The sequence below is a fragment of the Archocentrus centrarchus genome, assembly GCF_007364275.1.
Source record: "Archocentrus centrarchus isolate MPI-CPG fArcCen1 chromosome 18 unlocalized genomic scaffold, fArcCen1 scaffold_23_ctg1, whole genome shotgun sequence".
Lineage (NCBI taxonomy): Eukaryota > Metazoa > Chordata > Actinopteri > Cichliformes > Cichlidae > Archocentrus > Archocentrus centrarchus.
Genome location: NW_022060145.1, coordinates 3667499 through 3694598, shown reverse-complemented (window position 1 = coordinate 3694598; position 27100 = coordinate 3667499). Strand labels below are relative to the sequence as shown.

Below are 27100 nucleotides of genomic sequence, written 5' to 3'. Positions count from 1 at the left end.
TATAAAAGCTACTTTGTCAAAAACTGATTGCAGCTTCCACCTTGTGATAGAAACACTGTCTCAAAAAGGACCTGTTATCATCCATGAGAGATATGTTTGACACGTTTCACAGATTATAGGTCAACAAGTCATTTACAGCAGTTTAAATACAGACGATCACTTTTTGGCACAACACCAGCAGCGCACGCACACACACACACACCCACACACACACACACACTGCCTCAACATAAAAATGACAACCACGAAACAAGGGCAAGTCAACCGTGTTTAAGGGCAGCATTACTACATACTGTCCGACCAACTTCTCCAACTCCCCCCACTTATTGATTTGTACTGAAGTCCAGCTTTTGTTGTTTGGGTGCTGGGGGGGGCCTCCTGCATTAGCAGCAGCTCTCTGCTTCGCACCACCTGGTGGGACTTGCTCTGTAAGTTAGACTGTGTCGTGCTGCGACTCCAAATGTTTCTTCAAATCTGATCTAGTGTTTTTGAAGCTAGATAGCACTTTGTCGCCAGCACGGAGTGCACAACTAACCTTGATATTGTCATTTTTAGCTGACACAAACTCAAAATAGTGCCTGTATTTCCAACTAGAACCCCCCCCCCCCTCCATTGTTTATGTTTGTGTCGTTGTGTGCAATTATTGTCCTCATGCTGAAAACGGGACTTAATCAGCCAGACGTCACTCCCTGAGACACAAGAAGAAAGCAAAAATATATCTTTGTACTGAGGAAAATGACAAAAATAGTAACGCACAGTGACTTGGATACTTGTTACCGAAAAAAGTAGTCAGATTACTGACATCACTGCTAATGATGCCAAGGAAGTGAAACAGAACACAACACATGGGGAACAGAAGAACATGAAACAACTAGACAGAGACAGGAACACAGACTTGACATACAACAGTGGGAAAAAACAAAAAATAACAACACATGAGACCAGGGATATGAAAAAAGGGACAAGACAGTCACTGGAGTACCACACAGGGAACAGGGCTTCAATAAAAATGATAACAAATAAAATACAGAACACAAAGAATCTAAATGAGCAAACTAAGGAACACAAGGAAACAGAACCACACCGAAATGGCCTGGGGGAAGTGTGGGCCAGGACCATGACATCTTTTGAATGACAATTGTTAGGGGTTATAGAAAATAATGAAAATGTTCTACGCAAAAAAATAAATAAATAAATTTGTCTCATATATGATTGCTGCTCCTCTGTTGGTTGAAGGTTGGCACCAAATCTTTAAATAGCCACGTAGTGCACTATTTTAAAAAATTTTTAAATGCATTATAAAGTGTAACATTTAAGTGTCTGGTGTTTTACCTCTGCATTCAAAGTGTTACTCTTCTTTCCCTTCTTCTTCTTGCAGTATACGAAATCAAACAGAAAATGATAAAATCAGAAACTTAGCAAATGGAGAGTTTGTGTGGATCGGTCTGTATCGGCAAAAAGTGTGGTCTGATGGGAGTGACTCCATGTTTCTGTACTGGGCCCCCGGGCAACCAGACTCTGGAGATCAGCGCTGTGTCGCTGCAGATTTCAGTGACTCAGGACGATGGTCAGATGAATTTTGCTCCAACAGCTTTCCATTCATCTGTTTTACTACAAGTAATTGATCTAATTTCTTCTCACACAAGATGAATAGATGTTCATCTTTCCATTGAGACAGTTTAGCATACTACTCATAAACAAACCAACACAGTTGGTAGTTCTTTAAGATCAAAGTGACAGTGAAAAAAATGGAAGATTTATATATATTTTTTTTTGTATGTGAAATAAAAGCTGACAACAATCATTTCAATGTTTTTAAAGTTTTTCAGAGTTTTCATCCTGGCTAAATACAGTGCAAATCTACTGATCTAGCTGTAAAATCTGTATCTGTAAAGTGATTATTGGGCTTTGATGAAATGGCACAAAACAATACAAAAAGAACACAATGTGTGGCATCAAATAGCCAAGCATTAAACAAACACAGACATCAGCATTTTTGTCATTTCTGTCATTTACAGTGAACTTCAGCTCAGTAGCACAAACTGAGAGCAGCATCACTCTGCAGTGGAATAAAGTCAACAACAACATCAGCTTTGTTCTCCAGTTTAATGGTACAGAGACAAACATCAGTGCACCAGCTGGAAATGGACCACTAACTCACACAGTCTCATCTCTCACTGCTGGAACTAAATACACATTCACTCTCTACTCTGTACTTCAGAACGTCAGAAGCAGTGGCGTCAACATTACTGCAGTCACTGGTAAGATACAGGATTTCTTACTCTGAGTGCCCCATTATATTTTCACTAGTATAGCAATGCATAAAGCAGACAATACATGCAAATTTTACCTCAGATTACCCAAATCAAAGTAAAGTGACTTACTTTTTTTTTTTTAAACCATGAATGATGATCACACTTTACAATAAAAGAGGTTTTGTTTTAATACTGATGGCTCAGAAAATGTAATAGACAGTGCTGGTTAAAAAAAAAAACACACAAAAAAAAACATGTGACATATGCATCATCAAGCAAACAAAATCAACAGAAATAAAGAGAAAACAACAAAAAAAAGATCTTTATTTTACGTTCCATATTTAAACAACTTCTCAAAATCTTCCCTTTTTTTCCCCATTCAAGAACACATCCACTACAATAACATACAAGGCCACTCTGCTTTGTCTTCATGCACTGCCACACACAGTGAAACTGTGTCTGGGACAGTTTATTAAATTGGCAGGAGTAACATATGCAACCAAACACAGACTGTTGATCTAAGGCAGTGGTTCTCAAATAGTGGGGCGCGCCCCAGCTTACCAGGGGGACGTGCTTTTTTTTGGCCGTACCAGAATAAAGTGTAATTGCACATCCACAACAGTAGGTGGCAGTGGCGCTCTCATTGTCAGAGTGTGCGCAGTAAGTAATAGCTCTATGGTGCACGTTTTTTGTTTTGTTTTTTAGCCTGCTCACAGCATAGAGCCGGAGAGGGGGGACCGCAAAAGGTTTTCTTCTTACTATGGCATAACAGAAAATAATTGACAAGCACTGATCTAAGGTGTTTCTTCACAGTTAGCGGTGCAGCTCAGATCTATTTGCCGTTCTCTTATGAGATTTCAGTTTCCAATTCTTCATGTATACAGGTTATAACATTTTGATATTATTTGATAGTATCTGCTCTCTGAAGCAAAACTGATGCAGTGTAAATATTTATTTTAAATATTTTCCTAACATAATACATTTTAATTATATGCTTAACAATCAGTTTTATCGCTGCATCAGAATATAAATATATGGGAACCGGTAGTTTCCGATCATAGACCTGGCTTTTCTATTTTCCATGTGAATACCACAAGTAGGCTTCTTCTTTCAACAAATCTGTTGGAGGCAGCTGGGAAATGTTTTGAAAAGATAAAGTACACATTTATCTTTAGTAATTGGTTTTAAAAATGACTAAAACTGTGGTGAGATACTCGGTTATCAGTTCTGTTGTCATTTCTTTTATCACAGGTCCATATTAACCAGTGACAGCATGCTTTGTTTTTCAATTTCCATCCCTAAATATGTGAATTTATCTACCAAATTAAAATGCAACACTTCAGAAGTTGGGTTTCAAATATCATTATTGCCAAGAAGTAATATTGCTGACCTAGTCTGTGAAGCTTGAAAAAGGGTGACTGGACTTCTTTAAGTTCTTGAAGTTCAGTCACCTGTTTTCAGGCTCCACAGACTGCCATAACTGAGAACCTACACAAACAAATAATGATTTTATTAAAGGCAAAAAGTTGGAAGTTTTTTGGTTGGTTTTGTTTGTTTGGTTTTTTTTTTTTAGAAAATTCAACTACTTTAATGATGAGATGAAGCCTGACTCTGTTTTTATGCCAAGTTAATTTCTCTCTTTTTCTGCCTCAGTTCCCCCAAACACAGACATTTTCAGATCATCAGGACAAAATGAGAGCAGCATCACTCTGCAGTGGAATAAAGTCAACAACAACATCAGCTTTGTTCTCCAGTTTAATGCTACAGAGACAAACATCAGTGCACCGAATGGAGATGGACCACTAACTTACACAGTCTCATCTCTCACTGCTGGAACTACGTACACATTCACTCTCTACTCTGTGTTTGAGAATGTCAGAAGCAGTGGAGTCAGCATTACTGTAGTCACTGGTAAGTTATTATATTCAGAAATATGTTTCCATTTTTGAGTATACCAGTACGAAATAGAGGTTTTTTACAGGTCATTCCATAAGCAAGATGGTTAGTTTGAGAGGCTGTTTTTTTTTATTTATGTTGCTGTTACTCCTTGCTAAACAAACACTGAAAAAAAATTCAGATTAGCAGAAATGAATTATTTTTTAATATCCAAAGCTGCCTAAACTGACTTTAGATAGCTGGAACGTCATCTCTCATATGTGTAAGGAGTTTGAGCTTCTGCTGGAATTTGAGATTTTCAGGACATAGTATCAGAGCAATCATCTGCTTCTTGGCAGAAATAATCCTCTTGGACCTATACCAACCTACTGGCAACAAAAAATCAGAACTAGGTAATAAGCATCATCAGATGTAAATGAAATTTTCATTGCGGGTTATGATACATGGCAACATATAACTGAGTTTTCTCCAACAACACCTAGGGTGCACAGAAAGGGATAAACTCTGATGCAACTAGAATCCTGCTTTAGACCTCAACAGCAGCACACCTAAGTGCCAGCATGCATCGACCCCAGCCTGCCTCTATGTGCACCATGGCACAAGAGCCTTATTATCATTGCTTACACCTTTATTTTTTTAATATTTTGTCAAATGAACTGAATCTACCAATCTGGGTCATCTACCAATCCGAAGGTCGATGGTTCAATTCCTGGCTTCTCCACTCCGCTTGTCAGAGTGTCCTTGTGCAAGATTCTGAACCCCAAACTTCCCCCAGTGCATTCACCGGAGTGTGTGAAAGTTAGAAAAATACTTAAAGCATAGAGTACAGTGCTGTATCGATATGGGTGATTTGGCTTGTAGTAAAAAGTGTTTGTTTATCCTGCAGGTTTCATGAATTCCCAAGTTTTTGACCCCTGTCAGAACTACACTGCACTGAATGATGATTGGCGTTCAACAAATAACACAAATATTCAGGTTCTACACTGCGATCTTGATATTAACTGGCAAGGCTGGTATCGCCTGTTTCTGGGGCAATCCAATGCTCGAATTCCAGAGAGGTGCATAGACTCATACAGGTGTGGAACCCATGCTCCTTTGTGGATAACACAACCTCATCCCACACAGCCCGGGGAAACTGTAAATCGCACTGTGTGCAATACTTGGTCTGGCAGCTGCTGTCTCTTCACCTCACACACCATCCAGGTCAAACTCTGCTATGGAAACTACTACGTCTACAAACTTGAGAAGCCCGTCACATGCTCTCTTGCATACTGTACAGGTATTGTTATACTTCAATTTGTTTTCTTCGTGTTATTCTTAAATTCACTGCTTACAAAAAACAGTGGATTTGATCCAGTATCAATGCAGTAATATTATTTCTTTTTAACTGTAAACAGAGGTGAATGTTACAGACCCTGATGTTCATTCAACCACACCTGCTCCAAGTCCAGGTGTCACCTGTGAAGGTAAATGTGTACAGCTAAAGACACTGAGCCCTACTGTTTGACTGTATGTTCATGTTTAATGTTTAGCTGAAAGGTGTTCTGTCAGTATTAGAGACATATTTTTCATATAAACTACAGATTTTTTCACAAAAGAGACATAAATGTTCAGCTCTAAGCCCCATCTTCTCTGTCAATCTTTAGCTTTTGTTTTATTTCATACTCATAAGAACAATAATCTCGAGTATGAGATTATTCCTAATGTGAAAAAAAATGTGTGAAAGCCTAATTATAAATGCAAGGAAACAGGTGACATATAAGTTAACAGTAGGGCTGCAACTAAGGATTATTTTTGAATAATCTGTCAATTATTTCATTGATTAGTCAACAATTATTTCAATCTTACCTCACATGTTCAAGCCGGCCCACCTGTGAATATCACCTTGTTGTCTCTTCTCACAATTACAATAATGAAAATATGAGTTTGAAACTAATTAAATGTATTTTTAACATTAATGTGAGCATCACAATAAATATCAAATAATGCATATTAAAGTGAATGCAATTTTTATTTTCAAATGAAATTATAATGTGTAAATAAGTAAATAAAAATAGCCTCTGTTCAAAAGTTGAAATAATGCTTCAAATTAAATCATAAAGATTTTTCAGTCTGCATTCAACTTTATTTTTGTTTTCTGGGAAATGCTCCCTCACCTTTGATAATCTGTCTTCATTTTCTTTCATTTTCTCCACCCTCCTCTCTGTTACACCATAGTTAGGTTGTTCATGTTGTTCTTATTCGTTGGCATTGTTATTAGCAGCCAGTGGAGGCAATACTGCCGCCATATCTTCTTGTGGTGTGTTGTAGTTACAAAATTACGTAGGTGGTTTTAGGATATGACGCGTCAACATTAAAATTCCACCTTATGTCGACAAATCGTTGCAGCCCTACAAAAACAGAAGTTTTCCTTGTGTATATATCTCGTAAACAACAGGCCAAAATCACAAGATATGGCATTCACAGCAGTACACAATGCAAAAACAAGCGTTTCTACAGAACAATGTCTAAACAACAATGTGCTTCCTGATATGTTTCTTCATAAAATAAACTGATAGGTTGGAAGAATCTTGTTTTTTTTTTCATGTTTATTTCATTACTTCTGCTATTAAATACTGAAAAAAAGAGTCTGCTTTCATATTCCCCAGATTAACCATTTCTGATGTCATTTAAGTCTTCACTGATATTTGATGGATATAGTAAGCTATGCAATGATAAGATCATCTTTAGTTTTCAAACTATCTTCCTATACAGTCACTACTACCACTGTGGCCATGAGCTGATCAAGTCACTTGGCTGCTCTTTGTGTTTTTCAGCTCCTCCAAATGCAGAAAACTTCAGATCAATAGGACAAAATGAGAGCAGCATCACTCTGCAGTGGAATAAAGTCAACAACAACATCAGCTTTGTTCTCCAGTTTAATGGTACAGAGACAAACATCAGTGCACCAGATGGAGATGGACCACTAACTCTCATAGTTCCATCTCTCAGCGCTGCAACAGTGTACACATTCACTCTCTACTCTGTGTTTAAAAATGTCAGAAGCAGTGGAGTCAACATTACTGCAGTCACTGGTAAGTGAATACATTTCAAAGCTAGAAGGGCACTCAGTAGAGCGCATAGCTCCACCCTCAACCCAAAAGTTTTCATGTGCACTTCCTACACTTCAATAGCCTCCACCAAATGTTGTCACACTCTATCATAAATTACTAGGTCACAAAAACTACATTTTGTACTTGCCTTTAAAAACCTTTGAAATACTACTTAATATTTGTATTTTAAGAAGTGATATACAAAAACAGATAAAGGCATATATAGTCTGAAAATAATTGATTCAGTTTTTGTACCCTAATAGTATCTGAAAAAAGTACTTCACAAAAACTGGAAAAACAAACATTTGCCAAGATTTGAATTGTCTATATGATTTTTCTTTGTAATTTGTAGTTAACCTGGCACTTTTGTGCGACTTTTCATTTAAAATAGAAAAAAGATTGAATTATAACAGTAATTGCTTTTACCTGATTACCAAATTGCATCTTGATCCATTTAAAATTTTGACAGATTCCAATTTTAAAATTTCGACAATTAGGGGAAATAGGGATTTTTACATTTTACATCATTTTTGCTGTTCTTGACCTTTAACCTTCAAAGTGAAATATATGTTCATGGGACCCTGAGGATTTTTTCCACAAGATTTCATCAATCTTGGTTCTAAATTTTTGAGTTATATTGCAAACACACGCACAAACAGGCCTGTAAATATAACCTACCTCCAATTATTGTGGTCGAGGTCATAAAGTGTGCATGAAAAACTGAAAATTAATTTCAGATTCAAAGGCACACACTTGTAGTTTTTTGGTGCCAGGACATCAAAAGAGGTCACTTTATTAGTATGTGTGGAAATGGTGCTCAGTGAGATCACCTTATTTGGTTTAGTCTGGTTTAAACAAATAATGATTCACAATAAAACATAATCCATTCTTAAACATGTTCATTTACTTTCTTGCTCTTTGTGTTTTTCAGCTCCGACAAATGCAGTAAACCTTACATCACTGGCTCAAAATGAGAGCAGCATCACTCTGCAATGGAATAAAGTCAACAACAACATCAGCTTTGTTCTCCAGTTTAATGGTACAGAGACAAACATCAGTGCACCAGACGGAAATGGACCACTAACTCACACAGTCTCATCTCTCACTGCTGGAACTAAATACACATTCACTCTCTACTCTGTGTTTAAAAATGTTAGAAGCAGTGGAGTCAGCATTGTTGCATCTACTGGTAAGCTAATGAACATTATTGTGTAATAAACCAAGCACAGCATTGTTTTGTTTTCTACAGAAGCAAATGCAAACCTAGCAGAGGTGAAATACAATACATCTTTGACTGGCTAATATACCACTGAGATTAATCACTGCATAGTATGAATAACTAATGATTCATGACGTGGCATCCAATTTAGTGACAATAATCAGTCAAGAGCAGCTGGGGGCATTAGAGACTTAAACTCAGCATCATATGAAGAAAAGCTTAAGTAAATCAAGTTGAATGCACATTGGAAACAATGAGTTTACAAGGAATTGCAGTTACTGAGAGTAATGGTGCATCAGTGGTTTTAATTCTATATGAGCAGTAAGGATTGTTTAACTGGTGAGATCTGCTGATGAAAATAAAAGCTGATATGTGTTGCTTTAATAACTTGATGTCATGCTTTCGCAAGTGTACTGCTTACCCCAAAGGAAACCCAAAACATTTAATAATTTATTTAAAATGTCCCTTCACTGCTGATTTTCTCTCTCAGCACCTCCAAATGCAGAAAACTTCAGATCAATAGGACAAAATGAGAGCAGCATCACTCTGCAGTGGAATAAAGTCAACAACAACATCAGCTTTGTTCTCCAGTTTAATGGTACAGAGACAAACATCAGTGCACCAGATGGAGATGGACCACTAACTCTCATAGTTCCATCTCTCAGCGCTGCAACAGTGTACACATTCACTCTCTACTCTGTGTTTAAAAATGTCAGAAGCAGTGGAGTCAACATTACTGCAGTCACTGGTAAGTGAATACATTTCAAAACTAGAAGGGCACTCAGTAGAGCGCATAGCTCCACCCTCAACCCAAAAGTTTTCATGTGCACTTCCTACACTTCAATAGCCTCCACCAAATGTTGTCACACTCTATCATAAATTACTAGGTCACAAAAACTACAACATTTTGTACTTGCCTTTAAAACCCTTTGAAATACTACTTAATATTTGTATTTTAAAAAGTGATATACAAAAACAGATAAAGGCATATATAGTCTGAAAATAATTGATTCAGTTTTTGTACCCTAATAGTATCTGAAAAAAGTACTTCACAAAAACTGGAAAAACAAACATTTGCCAAGATTTGAATTGTCTATATGATTTTTCTTTGTAATTTGTAGTTAACCTGGCACTTTTGTGCGACTTTTCATTTAAAATAGAAAAAAGATTGAATTATAACAGTAATTGCTTTTACCTGATTACCAAATTGCATCTTGATCCATTTAAAATTTTGACAGATTCCAATTTTAAAATTTCGACAATTAGGGGAAATAGGGATTTTTACATTTTACATCATTTTTGCTGTTCTTGACCTTTAACCTTCAAAGTGAAATATATGTTCATGGGACCCTGAGGAGTATTTCCACAAGATTTCATCAATCTTGGTTCTAAATTTTTGAGTTATATTGCAAACACACACACAAACAGGCCTGTAAATAAAACCTACCTCCAATTATTGTGGTCGAGGTCATAAAGTGTGCATGAAAAACTGAAAATTAATTTCAGATTCAAAGGCACACACTTGTAGTTTTTTGGTGCCAGGACATCAAAAGAGGTCACTTTATTAGTATGTGTGGAAATGGTGCTCAGTGAGATCACCTTATTTGGTTTAGTCTGGTTTAAACAAATAATGATTCACAATAAAACATAATCCATTCTTAAACATGTTCATTTACTTTCTTGCTCTTTGTGTTTTTCAGCTCCGACAAATGCAGTAAACCTTACATCACTGGCTCAAAATGAGAGCAGCATCACTCTGCAGTGGAATAAAGTCAACAACAACATCAGCTTTGTTCTCCAGTTTAATGGTACAGAGACAAACATCAGTGCACCAGATGGAAATGGACCACTAACTCACACAGTCTCATCTCTCACTGCTGGAACTAAATACACATTCACTCTCTACTCTGTGTTTAAAAATGTTAGAAGCAGTGGAGTCAGCATTGTTGCATCTACTGGTAAGCTAATGAACATTATTGTGTAATAAACCAAGCACAGCATTGTTTTGTTTTCTACAGAAGCAAATGCAAACCTAGCAGAGGTGAAATACAATACATCTTTGACTGGCTAATATACCACTGAGATTAATCACTGCATAGTATGAATAACTAATGATTCATGACGTGGCATCCAATTTAGTGACAATAATCAGTCAAGAGCAGCTGGGGCATTAGAGACTTAAACTCAGCATCATATGAAGAAAAGCTTAAGTAAATCAAGTTGAATGCACATTGGAAACAATGAGTTTACAAGGAATTGCAGTTACTGAGAGTAATGGTGCATCAGTGGTTTTAATTCTATCTGAGCAGTAAGGATTGTTTAACTGGTGAGATCTGCTGATGAAAATAAAAGCTGATATGTGTTGCTTTAATAACTTGATGTCATGCTTTCGCAAGTGTACTGCTTACCCCAAAGGAAACCCAAAACATTTAATAATTTATTTAAAATGTCCCTTCACTGCTGATTTTCTCTCTCAGCACCTCCAAATGCAGAAAACTTCAGATCAATAGGACAAAATGAGAGCAGCATCACTCTGCAGTGGAATAAAGTCAACAACAACATCAGCTTTGTTCTCCAGTTTAATGGTACAGAGACAAACATCAGTGCACCAGATGGAGATGGACCACTAACTCTCATAGTTCCATCTCTCAGCGCTGCAACAGTGTACACATTCACTCTCTACTCTGTGTTTAAAAATGTCAGAAGCAGTGGAGTCAACATTACTGCAGTCACTGGTAAGTGAATACATTTCAAAACTAGAAGGGCACTCAGTAGAGCGCATAGCTCCACCCTCAACCCAAAAGTTTTCATGTGCACTTCCTACACTTCAATAGCCTCCACCAAATGTTGTCACACTCTATCATAAATTACTAGGTCACAAAAACTACAACATTTTGTACTTGCCTTTAAAACCCTTTGAAATACTACTTAATATTTGTATTTTAAAAAGTGATATACAAAAACAGATAAAGGCATATATAGTCTGAAAATAATTGATTCAGTTTTTGTACCCTAATAGTATCTGAAAAAAGTACTTCACAAAAACTGGAAAAACAAACATTTGCCAAGATTTGAATTGTCTATATGATTTTTCTTTGTAATTTGTAGTTAACCTGGCACTTTTGTGCGACTTTTCATTTAAAATAGAAAAAAGATTGAATTATAACAGTAATTGCTTTTACCTGATTACCAAATTGCATCTTGATCCATTTAAAATTTTGACAGATTCCAATTTTAAAATTTCGACAATTAGGGGAAATAGGGATTTTTACATTTTACATCATTTTTGCTGTTCTTGACCTTTAACCTTCAAAGTGAAATATATGTTCATGGGACCCTGAGGAGTATTTCCACAAGATTTCATCAATCTTGGTTCTAAATTTTTGAGTTATATTGCAAACACACACACAAACAGGCCTGTAAATAAAACCTACCTCCAATTATTGTGGTCGAGGTCATAAAGTGTGCATGAAAAACTGAAAATTAATTTCAGATTCAAAGGCACACACTTGTAGTTTTTTGGTGCCAGGACATCAAAAGAGGTCACTTTATTAGTATGTGTGGAAATGGTGCTCAGTGAGATCACCTTATTTGGTTTAGTCTGGTTTAAACAAATAATGATTCACAATAAAACATAATCCATTCTTAAACATGTTCATTTACTTTCTTGCTCTTTGTGTTTTTCAGCTCCGACAAATGCAGTAAACCTTACATCACTGGCTCAAAATGAGAGCAGCATCACTCTGCAGTGGAATAAAGTCAACAACAACATCAGCTTTGTTCTCCAGTTTAATGGTACAGAGACAAACATCAGTGCACCAGATGGAAATGGACCACTAACTCACACAGTCTCATCTCTCACTGCTGGAACTAAATACACATTCACTCTCTACTCTGTGTTTAAAAATGTTAGAAGCAGTGGAGTCAGCATTGTTGCATCTACTGGTAAGCTAATGAACATTATTGTGTAATAAACCAAGCACAGCATTGTTTTGTTTTCTACAGAAGCAAATGCAAACCTAGCAGAGGTGAAATACAATACATCTTTGACTGGCTAATATACCACTGAGATTAATCACTGCATAGTATGAATAACTAATGATTCATGACGTGGCATCCAATTTAGTGACAATAATCAGTCAAGAGCAGCTGGGGGCATTAGAGACTTAAACTCAGCATCATATGAAGAAAAGCTTAAGTAAATCAAGTTGAATGCACATTGGAAACAATGAGTTTACAAGGAATTGCAGTTACTGAGAGTAATGGTGCATCAGTGGTTTTAATTCTATATGAGCAGTAAGGATTGTTTAACTGGTGAGATCTGCTGATGAAAATAAAAGCTGATATGTGTTGCTTTAATAACTTGATGTCATGCTTTCGCAAGTGTACTGCTTACCCCAAAGGAAACCCAAAACATTTAATAATTTATTTAAAATGTCCCTTCACTGCTGATTTTCTCTCTCAGCACCTCCAAATGCAGAAAACTTCAGATCAATAGGACAAAATGAGAGCAGCATCACTCTGCAGTGGAATAAAGTCAACAACAACATCAGCTTTGTTCTCCAGTTTAATGGTACAGAGACAAACATCAGTGCACCAGCTGGAGATGGACCACTAACTCTCATAGTTCCATCTCTCAGCGCTGCAACAGTGTACACATTCACTCTCTACTCTGTGTTTAAAAATGTCAGAAGCAGTGGAGTCAACATTACTGCAGTCACTGGTAAGTGAATACATTTCAAAGCTAGAAGGGCACTCAGTAGAGCACATAGCTCCACCCTCAACCCAAAAGTTTTCATGTGCACTTCCTACACTTCAATAGCCTCCACCAAATGTTGTCACACTCTATCATAAATTACTAGGTCACAAAAACTACATTTTGTACTTGCCTTTAAAAACCTTTGAAATACTACTTGATATTTGTATTTTAAAAAGTGATATACAAAAACAGATAAAGGCATATATAGTCTGAAAATAATTGATTCAGTTTTTGTACCCTAATAGTATCTGAAAAAAGTACTTCACAAAAACTGGAAAAACAAACATTTGCCAAGATTTGAATTGTCTATATGATTTTTCTTTGTAATTTGTAGTTAACCTGGCACTTTTGTGCGACTTTTCATTTAAAATAGAAAAAAGATTGAATTATAACAGTAATTGCTTTTACCTGATTACCAAATTGCATCTTGATCCATTTAAAATTTTGACAGATTCCAATTTTAAAATTTTGGCAATTAGGGGAAATAGGGATTTTTACATTTTACATCATTTTTGCTGTTCTTGACCTTTAACCTTCAAAGTGAAATATATGTTCATGGGACCCTGAGGAGTATTTCCACAAGATTTCATCAATCTTGGTTCTAAATTTTTGAGTTATATTGCAAACACACGCACAAACAGGCCTGTAAATAAAACCTACCTCCAATTATTGTGGTCGAGGTCATAAAGTGTGCATGAAAAACTGAAAATTAATTTCAGATTCAAAGGCACACACTTGTAGTTTTTTGGTGCCAGGACATCAAAAGAGGTCACTTTATTAGTATGTGTGGAAATGGTGCTCAATGAGATCACCTTATTTGGTTTAGTCTGGTTTAAACAAATAATGATTCACAATAAAACATAATCCATTCTTAAACATGTTCATTTACTTTCTTGCTCTTTGTGTTTTTCAGCTCCGACAAATGCAGTAAACCTTACATCACTGGCTCAAAATGAGAGCAGCATCACTCTGCAATGGAATAAAGTCAACAACAACATCAGCTTTGTTCTCCAGTTTAATGGTACAGAGACAAACATCAGTGCACCAGACGGAAATGGACCACTAACTCACACAGTCTCATCTCTCACTGCTGGAACTAAATACACATTCACTCTCTACTCTGTGTTTAAAAATGTTAGAAGCAGTGGAGTCAGCATTGTTGCATCTACTGGTAAGCTAATGAACATTATTGTGTAATAAACCAAGCACAGCATTGTTTTGTTTTCTACAGAAGCAAATGCAAACCTAGCAGAGGTGAAATACAATACATCTTTGACTGGCTAATATACCACTGAGATTAATCACTGCATAGTATGAATAACTAATGATTCATGACGTGGCATCCAATTTAGTGACAATAATCAGTCAAGAGCAGCTGGGGCATTAGAGACTTAAACTCAGCATCATATGAAGAAAAGCTTAAGTAAATCAAGTTGAATGCACATTGGAAACAATGAGTTTACAAGGAATTGCAGTTACTGAGAGTAATGGTGCATCAGTGGTTTTAATTCTATCTGAGCAGTAAGGATTGTTTAACTGGTGAGATCTGCTGATGAAAATAAAAGCTGATATGTGTTGCTTTAATAACTTGATGTCATGCTTTCGCAAGTGTACTGCTTACCCCAAAGGAAACCCAAAACATTTAATAATTTATTTAAAATGTCCCTTCACTGCTGATTTTCTCTCTCAGCACCTCCAAATGCAGAAAACTTCAGATCAATAGGACAAAATGAGAGCAGCATCACTCTGCAGTGGAATAAAGTCAACAACAACATCAGCTTTGTTCTCCAGTTTAATGGTACAGAGACAAACATCAGTGCACCAGATGGAGATGGACCACTAACTCTCATAGTTCCATCTCTCAGCGCTGCAACAGTGTACACATTCACTCTCTACTCTGTGTTTAAAAATGTCAGAAGCAGTGGAGTCAACATTACTGCAGTCACTGGTAAGTGAATACATTTCAAAGCTAGAAGGGTACTCAGTAGAGCACATAGCTCCACCCTCAACCCAAAAGTTTTCATGTGCACTTCCTACACTTCAATAGCCTCCACCAAATGTTGTCACACTCTATCATAAATTACTAGGTCACAAAAACTACATTTTGTACTTGCCTTTAAAAACCTTTGAAATACTACTTGATATTTGTATTTTAAAAAGTGATATACAAAAGCAGATAAAGGCATATATAGTCTGAAAATAATTGATTCAGTTTTTGTACCCTAATAGTATCTGAAAAAAGTACTTCACAAAAACTGGAAAAACAAACATTTGCCAAGATTTGAATTGTCTATATGATTTTTCTTTGTAATTTGTAGTTAACCTGGCACTTTTGTGCAACTTTTCATTTAAAATAGAAAAAAGATTGAATTATAACAGTAATTGCTTTTACCTGATTACCAAATTGCATCTTGATCCATTTAAAATTTTGACAGATTCCAATTTTAAAATTTCGACAATTAGGGGAAATAGGGATTTTTACATTTTACATCATTTTTGCTGTTCTTGACCTTTAACCTTCAAAGTGAAATATATGTTCATGGGACCCTGAGGATTTTTTCCACAAGATTTCATCAATCTTGGTTCTAAATTTTTGAGTTATATTGCAAACACACGCACAAACAGGCCTGTAAATATAACCTACCTCCAATTATTGTGGTCGAGGTCATAAAGTGTGCATGAAAAACTGAAAATTAATTTCAGATTCAAAGGCACACACTTGTAGTTTTTTGGTGCCAGGACATCAAAAGAGGTCACTTTATTAGTATGTGTGGAAATGGTGCTCAGTGAGATCACCTTATTTGGTTTAGTCTGGTTTAAACAAATAATGATTCACAATAAAACATAATCCATTCTTAAACATGTTCATTTACTTTCTTGCTCTTTGTGTTTTTCAGCTCCGACAAATGCAGTAAACCTTACATCACTGGCTCAAAATGAGAGCAGCATCACTCTGCAATGGAATAAAGTCAACAACAACATCAGCTTTGTTCTCCAGTTTAATGCTACAGAGACAAACATCAGTGCACCAGATGGAAATGGACCACTAACTCACACAGTCTCATCTCTCACTGCTGGAACTAAATACACATTCACTCTCTACTCTGTGTTTAAAAATGTTAGAAGCAGTGGAGTCAGCATTGTTGCATCTACTGGTAAGCTAATGAACATTATTGTGTAATAAACCAAGCACAGCATTGTTTTGTTTTCTACAGAAGCAAATGCAAACCTAGCAGAGGTGAAATACAATACATCTTTGACTGGCTAATATACCACTGAGATTAATCACTGCATAGTATGAATAACTAATGATTCATGACGTGGCATCCAATTTAGTGACAATAATCAGTCAAGAGCAGCTGGGGGCATTAGAGACTTAAACTCAGCATCATATGAAGAAAAGCTTAAGTAAATCAAGTTGAATGCACATTGGAAACAATGAGTTTACAAGGAATTGCAGTTACTGAGAGTAATGGTGCATCAGTGGTTTTAATTCTATCTGAGCAGTAAGGATTGTTTAACTGGTGAGATCTGCTGATGAATATAAAAGCTGATATGTGTTGCTTTAATAACTTGATGTCATGCTTTCGCAAGTGTACTGCTTACCCCAAAGGAAACCCAAAACATTTAATAATTTATTTAAAATGTCCCTTCACTGCTGATTTTCTCTCTCAGCACCTCCAAATGCAGAAAACTTCAGATCAATAGGACAAAATGAGAGCAGCATCACTCTGCAGTGGAATAAAGTCAACAACAACATCAGCTTTGTTCTCCAGTTTAATGGTACAGAGACAAACATCAGTGCACCAGCTGGAGATGGACCACTAACTCACACAGTCTCATCTCTCACTGCTGGAAGTAAATACACATTCACTCTCTACTCTGTGTTTGAGAACATCAGAAGCAGTGGAGTCAGCACTGCTGCATTTACAGGTAAGTAAATGAATAAAATCTACAAAGAAGAGGAGGAGTTGTTCCCCCTTGTTCATGTCCAAAATTTTTTTCTACATTTGAAAGTTAAACATTCTTTTACATTTTTATTTATAACACCATGCAGAGTTGTCAGTATTTTACATGTTGTAAGTTAATTTGAAATTCATTTTATTTTATTTTTCGCTCCATGTAAACACACAACTGATTCGTCTTCCTACATCCAAAGGACCAAGTAAGTATTTGCATTTCTTCCAGACACTGGACAGTCTTAAAGCATTTCTTGAATATATCATTAATTAGTTTGGTCATTTGATTACTTATAATTTTTCTTTTATTTACTTTATTATGTTTTATGAGTTTTGATCTACAACTCCAATTCTAAAAAGGTTGGTACGCTGTAACATGAAATCTTTAAACTGAGAAATTTAACATTTTTAGAAAAATATTCTCATTTTTAATTTGGAGGTAGCAACTATCTCAAAAAAGTTGGGGTAGGACCATCAAAAGACTAGAAAAGTAAGTGGTACTTGGGCGCCTGGGTGGCGTAGTGGTGAAGCCGGCGACCACATACATATGCCGCGTTGCGGTGCGGGTGGCGCGGGTTCGCATCCCGGCCTGTCACCAATTTCCCTGCGTGTCTTCCCCTGTATCTTTCCCCCATTTCCTGTCTCTCTCCACTATGATAAAAAGCTGCTGTGGCCAAAAATGCAAAAAAAAAGTAAGTGGTACTAAAAAGAAACAGCTGGAGGAACATTTTGCAGGTAATGAAGTTAATTGGCAAAATTTCAGCAGCATGATTGGGTTTAAAAATAACATCTTAGAGACTCAGAGTTTCTCAGGAGTAAAGATTAGCAAAGGTTCTCCAATCTGCAAAACAATGTGTCTACAAATTGTGAAACCCTGAAAGGCTGAAAATCAGTATTGCATTTCTAGTAATCTTCAGGCCCTCAGGCATCGCTGCAATAAGAACTGCATTAAAAACGAGCATGATTCTGTCCTGGAGATCACCGCATGGGCTCAGGAACACTTCAAAACATCACCATTCACTATGCATTCCTAAATGCAGGTTAATGCTCTATCGTGCAAAAAGTCATATGTAAACGTGAAACCCTGCTGTCTTCACTGGGCCAAAGCTCAGTTGAAATAGACTGAGAAAAAGTGGAAAATCGTTCTGTGGTCAGACAAATCAAAATTTGAAATTCTTCGTGGAAAATATGGACAACGTGTCCTCCGGATTAAAGAGGTATCCGGAGCTTCTGGCTTGTTATCAGCACTCAGTTTAAAAGCCTGCATCTCTGACAGTATGGGTGCATCAGTGCATTAGTGTTTGGGGAACTGGTATCTTGCACATCTGAAAAGGCACCATCAGTGCTGAAAGGTGTATAGATATGTCTTATGTATATACATATATATATGTATATGTCTTGGAGCAACATGTGCTTCCATCTACAGCTGCAACATCTTTTTAAACTTACCTATTTATAATGATGAAAAATAATAACAAAGACCCAGGACTGTTGAACAGCTGGAATTCTCTATCAAACAAGAGTGGGACAACATTCATCTAAGTTTAAAACGATGTGTTTCCAGTGTTCTATTGTGAATATAATAAACTGGTGTAAATGCAGTATTGTTAAAAAGTACATTATCATTTAACATTAACTTGTTGATATTTTTGAATGTAACAATTGTGTTTTTTTTGTCAACAGATTATGTTTTGGCGCTGAGCATGAGACTGAGGTCATTTTTTCAGCCGTCAGACTCAGACATTCAGGCTTTGTTGGAGGAGGTCAGACTAACCTCTGTTTAATTATATTTTCAAGGCTTGCTTATATTCACTATTTCAAATACTTTGTCCAGTAATAACATGATCTTTTTTGTTTTTTGCTTGTGTGTTTGTTTGTTTTTTCTGTTGTGTGTGCATGTGTGGCTTTTTTTTTTTCTCTCAATCTAGTTCTTCAGACAAAATAGATTATTGCCACAATCTTCATCCCCAATGGTCCTGAGGGTTAAGCCAGCCAAGCCATGACACCAAAGGAGAAAAGATGAGATTGAATAGAAGTTAATAGATCTATATTGCAATGCAAAAAGTAATAATAATCATTCTTAAAAGGTTTATATTAAAATGTTTAATTTCATTGACTTTCCTCAAAAAGGAACAAAAATAAATACATTATTTATGTGTGTGTGTGTGTGTGTAATGTTAAATGATAATGCACTTTCTTTTTACATTCATACCTATGGGCAGTTTAGAGTGACCAATTAATCTAACCCCAGTAACTGCATGTCTTTAAAATGTGGGAGGAAACCGGAGGTCATTTTTTTCAGCCGTCAGAATCAGACACCGGAGTACCCAGAAGAAACCCACACGGACACTATATTCATATATATGAAAAGTAGATATTTTCTTTCTGTAGCAATGTTGTGTCATTTATTATAACTTCATATGAATATGTGCATTGTTCCAAATCCAAGAACTTCCTGTTATGAAACGGTGTCAATCTGGTGTATAATTGATTTGCATTTATATATAAAAACACATGATTAAATAAACAATACAATATTTTTCTTTTTTCTGGGGGTTTGCACATGTGCATTGTGGTGATGGGAGACCAGCATGTGCTGGCTCTGCATTCACTGCTCTGTGTGGAAAAACAATCCCCATTTGTATCTAAATGAGCTTCAATCATTTATCATCATTAACAGATGAGTTTCCTCTTGCTAACCACCTTGGCCAATGTGTGATGCAGCAAAGATGAAGTGTGAAAAAGTTGTTAAGATCTCTTTGATTACATTAATAAGGAAAGGTCTGACGACGATAGTCTCTGCTTGCCTTTCTGTGAAAGTCACTGCACACCAGTGGCATATTCATAAATACAAAATTGAGTAATTTAGCATAATTTTCTGTTATGACCTGTGTATGACCTCAATTTACTTGTGTAGCTAAGTCAGTCTTTAATGCAGAATCTGTGGCACTGGCTAATATTTTTTTATGCAGCATTTGCAGACATAGCCATTACTTAGGCAGGTATATTACCAGCCATCTAACTATCATTTTATCCTGTTGAGCTAGCCCTGGTGGTGGCAGAACTTGCTGTGCATTAAAGAAGCACTGTGAGGTGCAAGAATACTCTAACCAGAACTTGCAACTGGTAGAGAAGTGGTTTATGTGTTGTTACACTGAAATCTCCAAGGCTGCAGAGCAAAACAAGGACTACCGTCACAAACTGCAGTTCAAGATGGTGGAGTCTGAGTTTGTCTGTGGGATAAGAAACTTTTGATCCAGCTAATCACATAGATAAAGACAATCACTGACAATAGGGGAGGAGGAGAAGTAAAACTAAATGCAAGACATAGGAGACAAATGATTACCAAAGTAAAATGGGAAATTAATAACAAAAAAAAAAAAAATACAGAAACCTGAGGGTCCTTAACAGAGAAATAATGAAGTCAACAACTTGGTGTGATATAAAAGAGATCTTTGTCATCAGATCTCGCCAATAGAACAAGGTAAATAATGTCTAGACATGTATCTATGGGCCATTTATATACCCTAGTAAATTTTCCCTACTTTGAGGAAAACATTTTTGAAACTCTATTCAGAAATTACCTAGTTCCAGGCTCAGGAAAATGTGCTTCTAATGGAGGATCTCAATGAAGAACTACTAGTAGAAACTATTGTCAGAACTGGGACCTAGCTGTCATGGTGGGTGGTGTGGCAGGCATAGTTTGGACCCAAAAGCAGTACTCATAAACTTAAGAGCATCTCCAACACTGTGGCGACTGAAGAAGTGGAGCTTAAGGCTCTGGGGACTGAAGAGTTAATGGCTCTGGAGACTGACAGAATACTATAGTTGCAAACCCAGATGACTGATGTGATGGAGGTGCTGTAGATGCTGCAGACGCTGGAGACCCCAAAGACTTGGACCACTCTGCAGAGCATGCAGCCATCTCCTCTGACATCTTGGGCTGCTTGTGAAGGTACAGTACCTTGCTACACCAAGAGGCTCAAACTCAGCTGATAGTCAACAGGTGCAAAAACTAACTGCACACCCTGACCAGTTTCCCAGCAACACTGCTTTCCAAACACCAATCAGAGTGAACCAAATTGTAATGCAGTGCAAAGGAACCCATGTGAAACACTGGAAAGAAAAAACTAAAATCTTGTTTGTGGTCACTGAGCCAAGTACTGGCTCAGTGACCACAAACTGACAATGTAGTGTGAAAGTTACAGATATGAACAGGTTGCAATTCAAAGGGTCTGCATTTCATCAGAGGAAACAATACTGGTACACTGTTCCTGATACATTCCACAAAGTTATTTGTCACAGAAGAGTCTGTTTTACTTCCCTAATTCTTATAAAAATTCATGAAAATGACTTTTAAACAATAAGAGTGAGCACTGTTAAACATTAAATGATGCATAGGATTTTGAAGTATATTTCTTGGGATTATCTATAAAAGCAAAAGTTTTGGCCTTTTGCAGGTCTGGAGCATTTAGTTAGATGTGTGTTGACACAATGCCTCAATCTTCCCAGGAGTGGACATTCCAGCAAATCCCCCCAAGGTCAGATTGTACCATGCTCAGAGAAACTACAAAACACTCAAGAGCTACATCTCGGACTCTACAGACCTCAGACACCATGTCAAAAACTCAAGCCCTCCAGAACAATGTCCTTTGGATGGATGAGATCAAAGTGGAGATGTTTGGCCATAATGCACAGAATCACATTTAGTGAAAACCAAGTACAGTATATCAGCACAAACACCTCGTACCAGTTGTCATGTCAGCATGTTTCTTGGAGGGCTGATGATTTTGTTTTGGTTTTTTTGCTGCCACAGAACCAGAGCACCACGCAGTCTGTTACGGCCCTAGCAGGGCCTGCTGTGACTTTTTGACCCACTGGGTGTGGCTTGCTCTCTCCAGCCTTAGGTGCCACCCCTTTTGGTACAGCTGACTCAATTAAGCTGGCGTACTTAAGGCCTTTGTGATCCAGCTTGTGAGAGCTCTGCATCTTAAGGCTGCTTACTCCTGCTCAGTGGAAAGGAGGGTGAGCGGTCCTCTCTCTGGCCTTAAGTACACCAGCTTAATTGCTGAGTTGAGTCAGCTGTACTAAAAAGGGGTGGCACCTTAGGCTGGAGAGAGCAAGCCACACCCAGTGGGTCAAAAAGACACCGCAAGCCCAGCTAGGGCCTTAACACAGTCACTAAGAGGACAATATATGAATGTATATCAAATATGAGGCCATCTGTCTAACAGCTAAAGCTTGGCTCAAAGGACACTGATCCCAAGCACAGCAGCAAATCTACAGCTGAATGGCTGACAAAGTAAAGAGTCAAGGAAATGTCCCAGTCAAAGTCCAGATCTCACCCTGATTGAAATGCTGTGGCAAGACCTCAAGAAAGCTTTGCATAATAAATGCACAAACATATATAAATGAACTAAAGCAGCTTTGGTCTCTGCTGTGCAAAAGCTTGACATTCCTCTCTGCATTGCACGCCACACATGATGTTCAGCTTGTTTTTTGTTGTTTTTGTTTTTTTTAACCTGTCCTGTCTGGAAGCCTTTTTGAGTGCACTCCACTGCCAAACACATTTTTTTTTCTCCAAGATGTGCTCTACAGACTCGCTGTAGGCTACTTTTGTTAGTGTTTTTCTTTTATTTGTTTATTCAATTTTATTACTACTCATATATACATGTGTAAGGCAGTAACACCAGAGCTACAGGCAGGGAAAGATGGGGGAAAAAGATAGCAAATGAGAGAAGAGAAAAAAAGGGAGAAAATAAGCGAAAATATAAATACATGATCAACTACAGTGCCTGCAAGAAAACACATACCAAAACAAAATGCTGGTGTGTGTGTGCGTGTGTGTGTGTGTGTGTGCGAGCAGGGGATAGAGTGTGAATGTCTGTGTCATTGTCACAAAATGTACTTGATATTGAGTGTGAGAAGCTGCAACAAGATGGTTAAAATGACTCGTGATTAACTGTTAACAAATTATATAAGAGTATATTGTTTTATACGTAGCACTCTGCATCACTCTAACCATAACACTGGACAAAAAGGGCCTGTATCTGGATCCAGAATGCTCTGGAATAATCCGTAATGTTTCCGGAGAGCAGTGGTGCAAAAAGGGGGTATGCACTATATGCAATGCATAGGAACGCCGCACAAGAGGGGGGCGCCAAAGCGATGTGGGGAAAATAGTAAAAATGTGTCTGCATACACCTCAGAAAGTATATAGCTGCGCGCCTGCCAGAGAGAATACAGGAAGATCTGATCTGTCACAGATGTTTAAATTGATATTATCCAGATATGTAACAAATGTTCATTCAGAGTTTGGATTTTTCAGGGTCAAATCTCCAAAACGTATCTGTCAAAGATCCTGTGCACATTGCTTGGATATTGTCCATATCTGTGATGGAAACAGAGGTATCATACCTCGGATAGTACCATATTTTAGGGCTTTTATTCCAGTGTAGGAAGGCCCGATGTTAAGTCTTTTACTTCACCACTCTTGCTGTGTGTTCATTCTTAATGAACAGGTCTTCAGTTGCAACATATTATCCACTGTTTCTGTACATCGCGTGGCTGTTACAGTATAACTTTCTGTTCAGAACATTGTTACACATCTCTCATTCAACACCGAATGTTTACTCTCACTCATTTTACATGCTGCATTTCAAGCAAAATTACCATTAGGACACATTTATATTTATTTCTGAAGCCTATACTGTCAACTGTCACAGGACCTCTTTAACAACTACTTGTTGTTTTTCTTAAAAGTAATCCAGTACATCACTTAATTACTCGTTGGAGAAAGTGATTTGTGACACTACTCGTTGCATTACTTTTATGTTCCTCGGTGACATGACCTAAAATCCATTGTCACATAATTACAATTTAACAGTATAAATCTGAGGCTACAGTCCCACATGCTGATGCAAATCCTTATCCTAACGAGGACATACTTATAATACTTACAACAAACGAGCTGACACAAAGCAGTTGAAACACAGTCCAAAGAAACTTGAAAGTTGCCATCACAGTGATTCTGTCTTAGAATATGTACACATATCTATGTGCAAATATGTACAGATATGAACACCTGGTGTCAGTCCTATGAGTTTGACCCAAGGCAGTTTCTTGTATACATTTATGTAAACATTCATGTATACATTTAGATACTTCTTCAAAAGTGTCTTTCCTGTGGCAGTGTTTCTGAATCACAGCAGCCCAACTTTTTCAGAACTTTTTCTTTGTTTTTTTTACCAAGAAGGAATTTGTTTGTGGAAATGACAGATGACGCAGCTCCATGTTATGTAAGATGAATAATATGCACACAGACAGGTTAGTTTTGAAAGATTTGTATTACCGAAAAGCAATGAAGACAAATATGGTGGTAAGTTTTAGATTTTCTTCCTCATACTTACGAGAAGTGCTCTGTCACACACAAATATGTTGTGCTTCCTTAAATCCTTAAATCTTAGCTTCACCCACAAGAATGATCTTTAAACAGCCACAACACCAGCAGTACCTGAACAGTGATACTGAACAGAGGATGAGGTGCATTTTGAGTATTTTCTTGCACTTGGTAAGAACGATCGACATCTACCATATTTTCCAGGAAATTTTATTAGGATCTCTTTATGCGTGCATATCCACATTTGTATTAGCTAAATGTGTTTTAATTTTACAATGTACTGTTTAACTCTTTTCATAGTTATCCACTGTGTTATCCATGGCTCATAGACTGATCATCGTTGTGCTCACAGGTTGGTGCCTCTTATTATTAAGAAAAACAATCATACCTGCTTGGGCCGCTTAAATATACCAAAAAATAATAGTATCCACCAGTTGTAAATGTTCTTTTCTAGAGCGCGACTGAATTTGATGCTGCAGTCATAATTCTAAATTTTTACATGATCTAAATGAAAATACAATGCAAATCTTAACCAGTTATGAACACTGTTGGACACATATTTCCTGACATTTATGTAAACCTGTTTAATTGTCTGATAAGATGGTCAAGTACAAAAATGCTACCTTTGAGTAACACACTTAAAAGTAATATCTCTAAACCCACCTGATTCATGTTGCCTCTTTATATTATCTGTAAAATAACATAGAAATTGTAAAGAATTTATAAATAAATTATTTGCGCTACAAAAATAATGTTTAATTTCAGGAGCACTGGTTGGTGTTGCCTTTAGCCAAACTCGTCAGTACTACTTTGTTAGCACCTCACAGAACTGGATAACTGCACAGAGTTGCTGCAGAAATGTCTACACTGACCTGGCAACCATAGAAAATACAGCTGACCTTCAGGCTGTCACAACCGCTGCATCAAACACAGGTGAGTTCTTAATACTGGAAATAGAAATAATACATTCACAACAGCCTGGCAACAACTCAATTCTTGAGAAACATTTAATTTAATGAGCATCTTTTTGAACAGGCAAGGCATGGATAGGTCTCTATGATGACCTGCAAAACAGCTGGAGATGGTCACTAAATGACAGCAGCTTCTATGGTGGAGGAGAGACGACTTTTAGAAACTGGTACCCTGGTTCACCCAACAATCTTAATGGACAGCAACAGTACTGTGTGGCACTTTTAACTGGGGGTCTGTACAATGGTAAATGGGATGATCGTTACTGTGGTGATCTACGACCCTTTGTGTGCTATAATGGTGAGTGTATATGGAGTAAGAATTAATAATGGGCCAACTCAGCACACATTTTAGAGAAACTATTTCGGGTAGTCCCTCCTGTTGGTCCACTGCTTTGTTTTTTCTGTATATTTGCAGGTACAGTAAATGGTGAAGCATCCTTTGTTAAGGTTAATACATTTATGAATTGGACTGATGCTCAGAGTTTCTGCAGGAAGAATTATGTTGATCTAGTGAGGTACAGTATCCACTGAAGACTTCAAGACATAATGCACTCATGAACAAACTACATACTTTTTTTTCCCTGTTTATGAAGTTGGGGCTATGACATGCTGACATGGTTACCTTTTTCTGCTCTGGTCATTTTTTCAAATAAAATGTGAAATTACAATGTACGCTCCCTGACTTAAAAATACCCTTTGGCTAACTTGCAACTTTTATCTTTTGAATGAAAATTGGTTCACGGTTACAGAAAATAATGAAAATGTTTTATCCAAAAAAAAAAAAAATATTTGTCTCATATAAGAGGTTGAACGTTGGTTGAACGTTGGTTGAAGGTTGGTTGAAGGTTGGTTGAAGGTTGTCACCAAATCTTTAAATGGCCACTTAATGCACTGTATTAAAAAAAAGTGAAAAATGTGTTGCATGTTTAAGTGCCCATTCAAAATGTTCCTCTTCTTCTTCTTCTTGCAGTATACGAAATCAAACAGAAAATGATAAAATCAGAAACTTAGCAAATGGAGTTCCTGTGTGGATCGGTCTGTATCGGCAAAAAGTGTGGTCTGATGGGAGTGACTCCGTGTTTCTGTACTGGGCCCCCGGGCAACCAGACTCTGGAGATCAGCGCTGTGTCGCTGCAGATTTCAGTGACTCAGGACGATGGTCAGATGAATTTTGCTCCAACAGTTTTCCATTCATCTGTTTTACTACAAGTAATTGATCTAATTGCTTCTCACACAAGATGAATAGATGTTCGTCTTTCTATTGAGACAGTTTAGCGTACTACTCATAAACAAACCAACACATTTGGTAGTTCTTTATGATCAAAGTGACAGTGAAAAAATATGAGAATTTATTTATTTATTTTTTTTTTTTGCACATGAAATAAGAGCAAAAAAGTTTTTCAGAGTTTTCATCCTGGCTAAATACAGTGCAAATCTACTGATCTATCTGTAAAATCAGTATCTGTAAAGTGATTATTGGGCTTTGATAAAATGGCACAAAACTAAACAAAAGGAACAACAAAGACCATTGTGTTGCATCAATTAACTAA

At 37.0% G+C, this 27100-nt stretch overlaps 1 protein-coding gene and 1 long non-coding RNA gene across 2 annotated transcripts; both read left to right on the top strand.

Moving 5' to 3' along the window:
• Nucleotides 1-1422: 1422 nt before the first annotated feature.
• LOC115775036 (tenascin-like) lies at nucleotides 1423-19302 on the top strand. Its single transcript, XM_030722482.1, has 17 exons — nucleotides 1423-1567; nucleotides 2019-2261; nucleotides 3909-4166; nucleotides 6968-7225; nucleotides 8175-8432; nucleotides 8953-9210; nucleotides 10163-10420; nucleotides 10940-11197; nucleotides 12150-12407; nucleotides 12928-13185; nucleotides 14135-14392; nucleotides 14912-15169; nucleotides 16119-16376; nucleotides 16897-17154; nucleotides 17381-17386; nucleotides 18864-18943; nucleotides 19109-19302. Exons 1-17 carry the CDS (start codon nucleotides 1423-1425, stop codon nucleotides 19181-19183), a joined length of 3645 nt encoding a protein of 1214 aa, XP_030578342.1. The 3' UTR covers nucleotides 19184-19302.
• Nucleotides 19303-24691: 5389 nt separating this feature from the next.
• On the top strand, nucleotides 24692-25399 carry LOC115775243 (uncharacterized). The gene is made up of 3 exons (XR_004019276.1): nucleotides 24692-24750; nucleotides 24880-24931; nucleotides 25345-25399. It is a non-coding gene; the product is annotated as an uncharacterized LOC115775243 (long non-coding RNA).
• The last annotated feature ends 1701 nt before the right edge of the window (nucleotides 25400-27100 follow it).

Coding starts and splice junctions, on each gene's coding strand:
- LOC115775036 (XM_030722482.1), top strand. CDS start 1,423: ATGGAGAGTTTGTGTGGATCGGTCTGTATCGGCAAAAAGTGTGGTCTG. Junction 4,167..6,967: donor CAGCATTACTGTAGTCACTG/GTAAGTTATTAT, acceptor TGTGTTTTTCAG/CTCCTCCAAATGCAGAAAAC. Junction 10,421..10,939: donor CAGCATTGTTGCATCTACTG/GTAAGCTAATGA, acceptor TTTCTCTCTCAG/CACCTCCAAATGCAGAAAAC.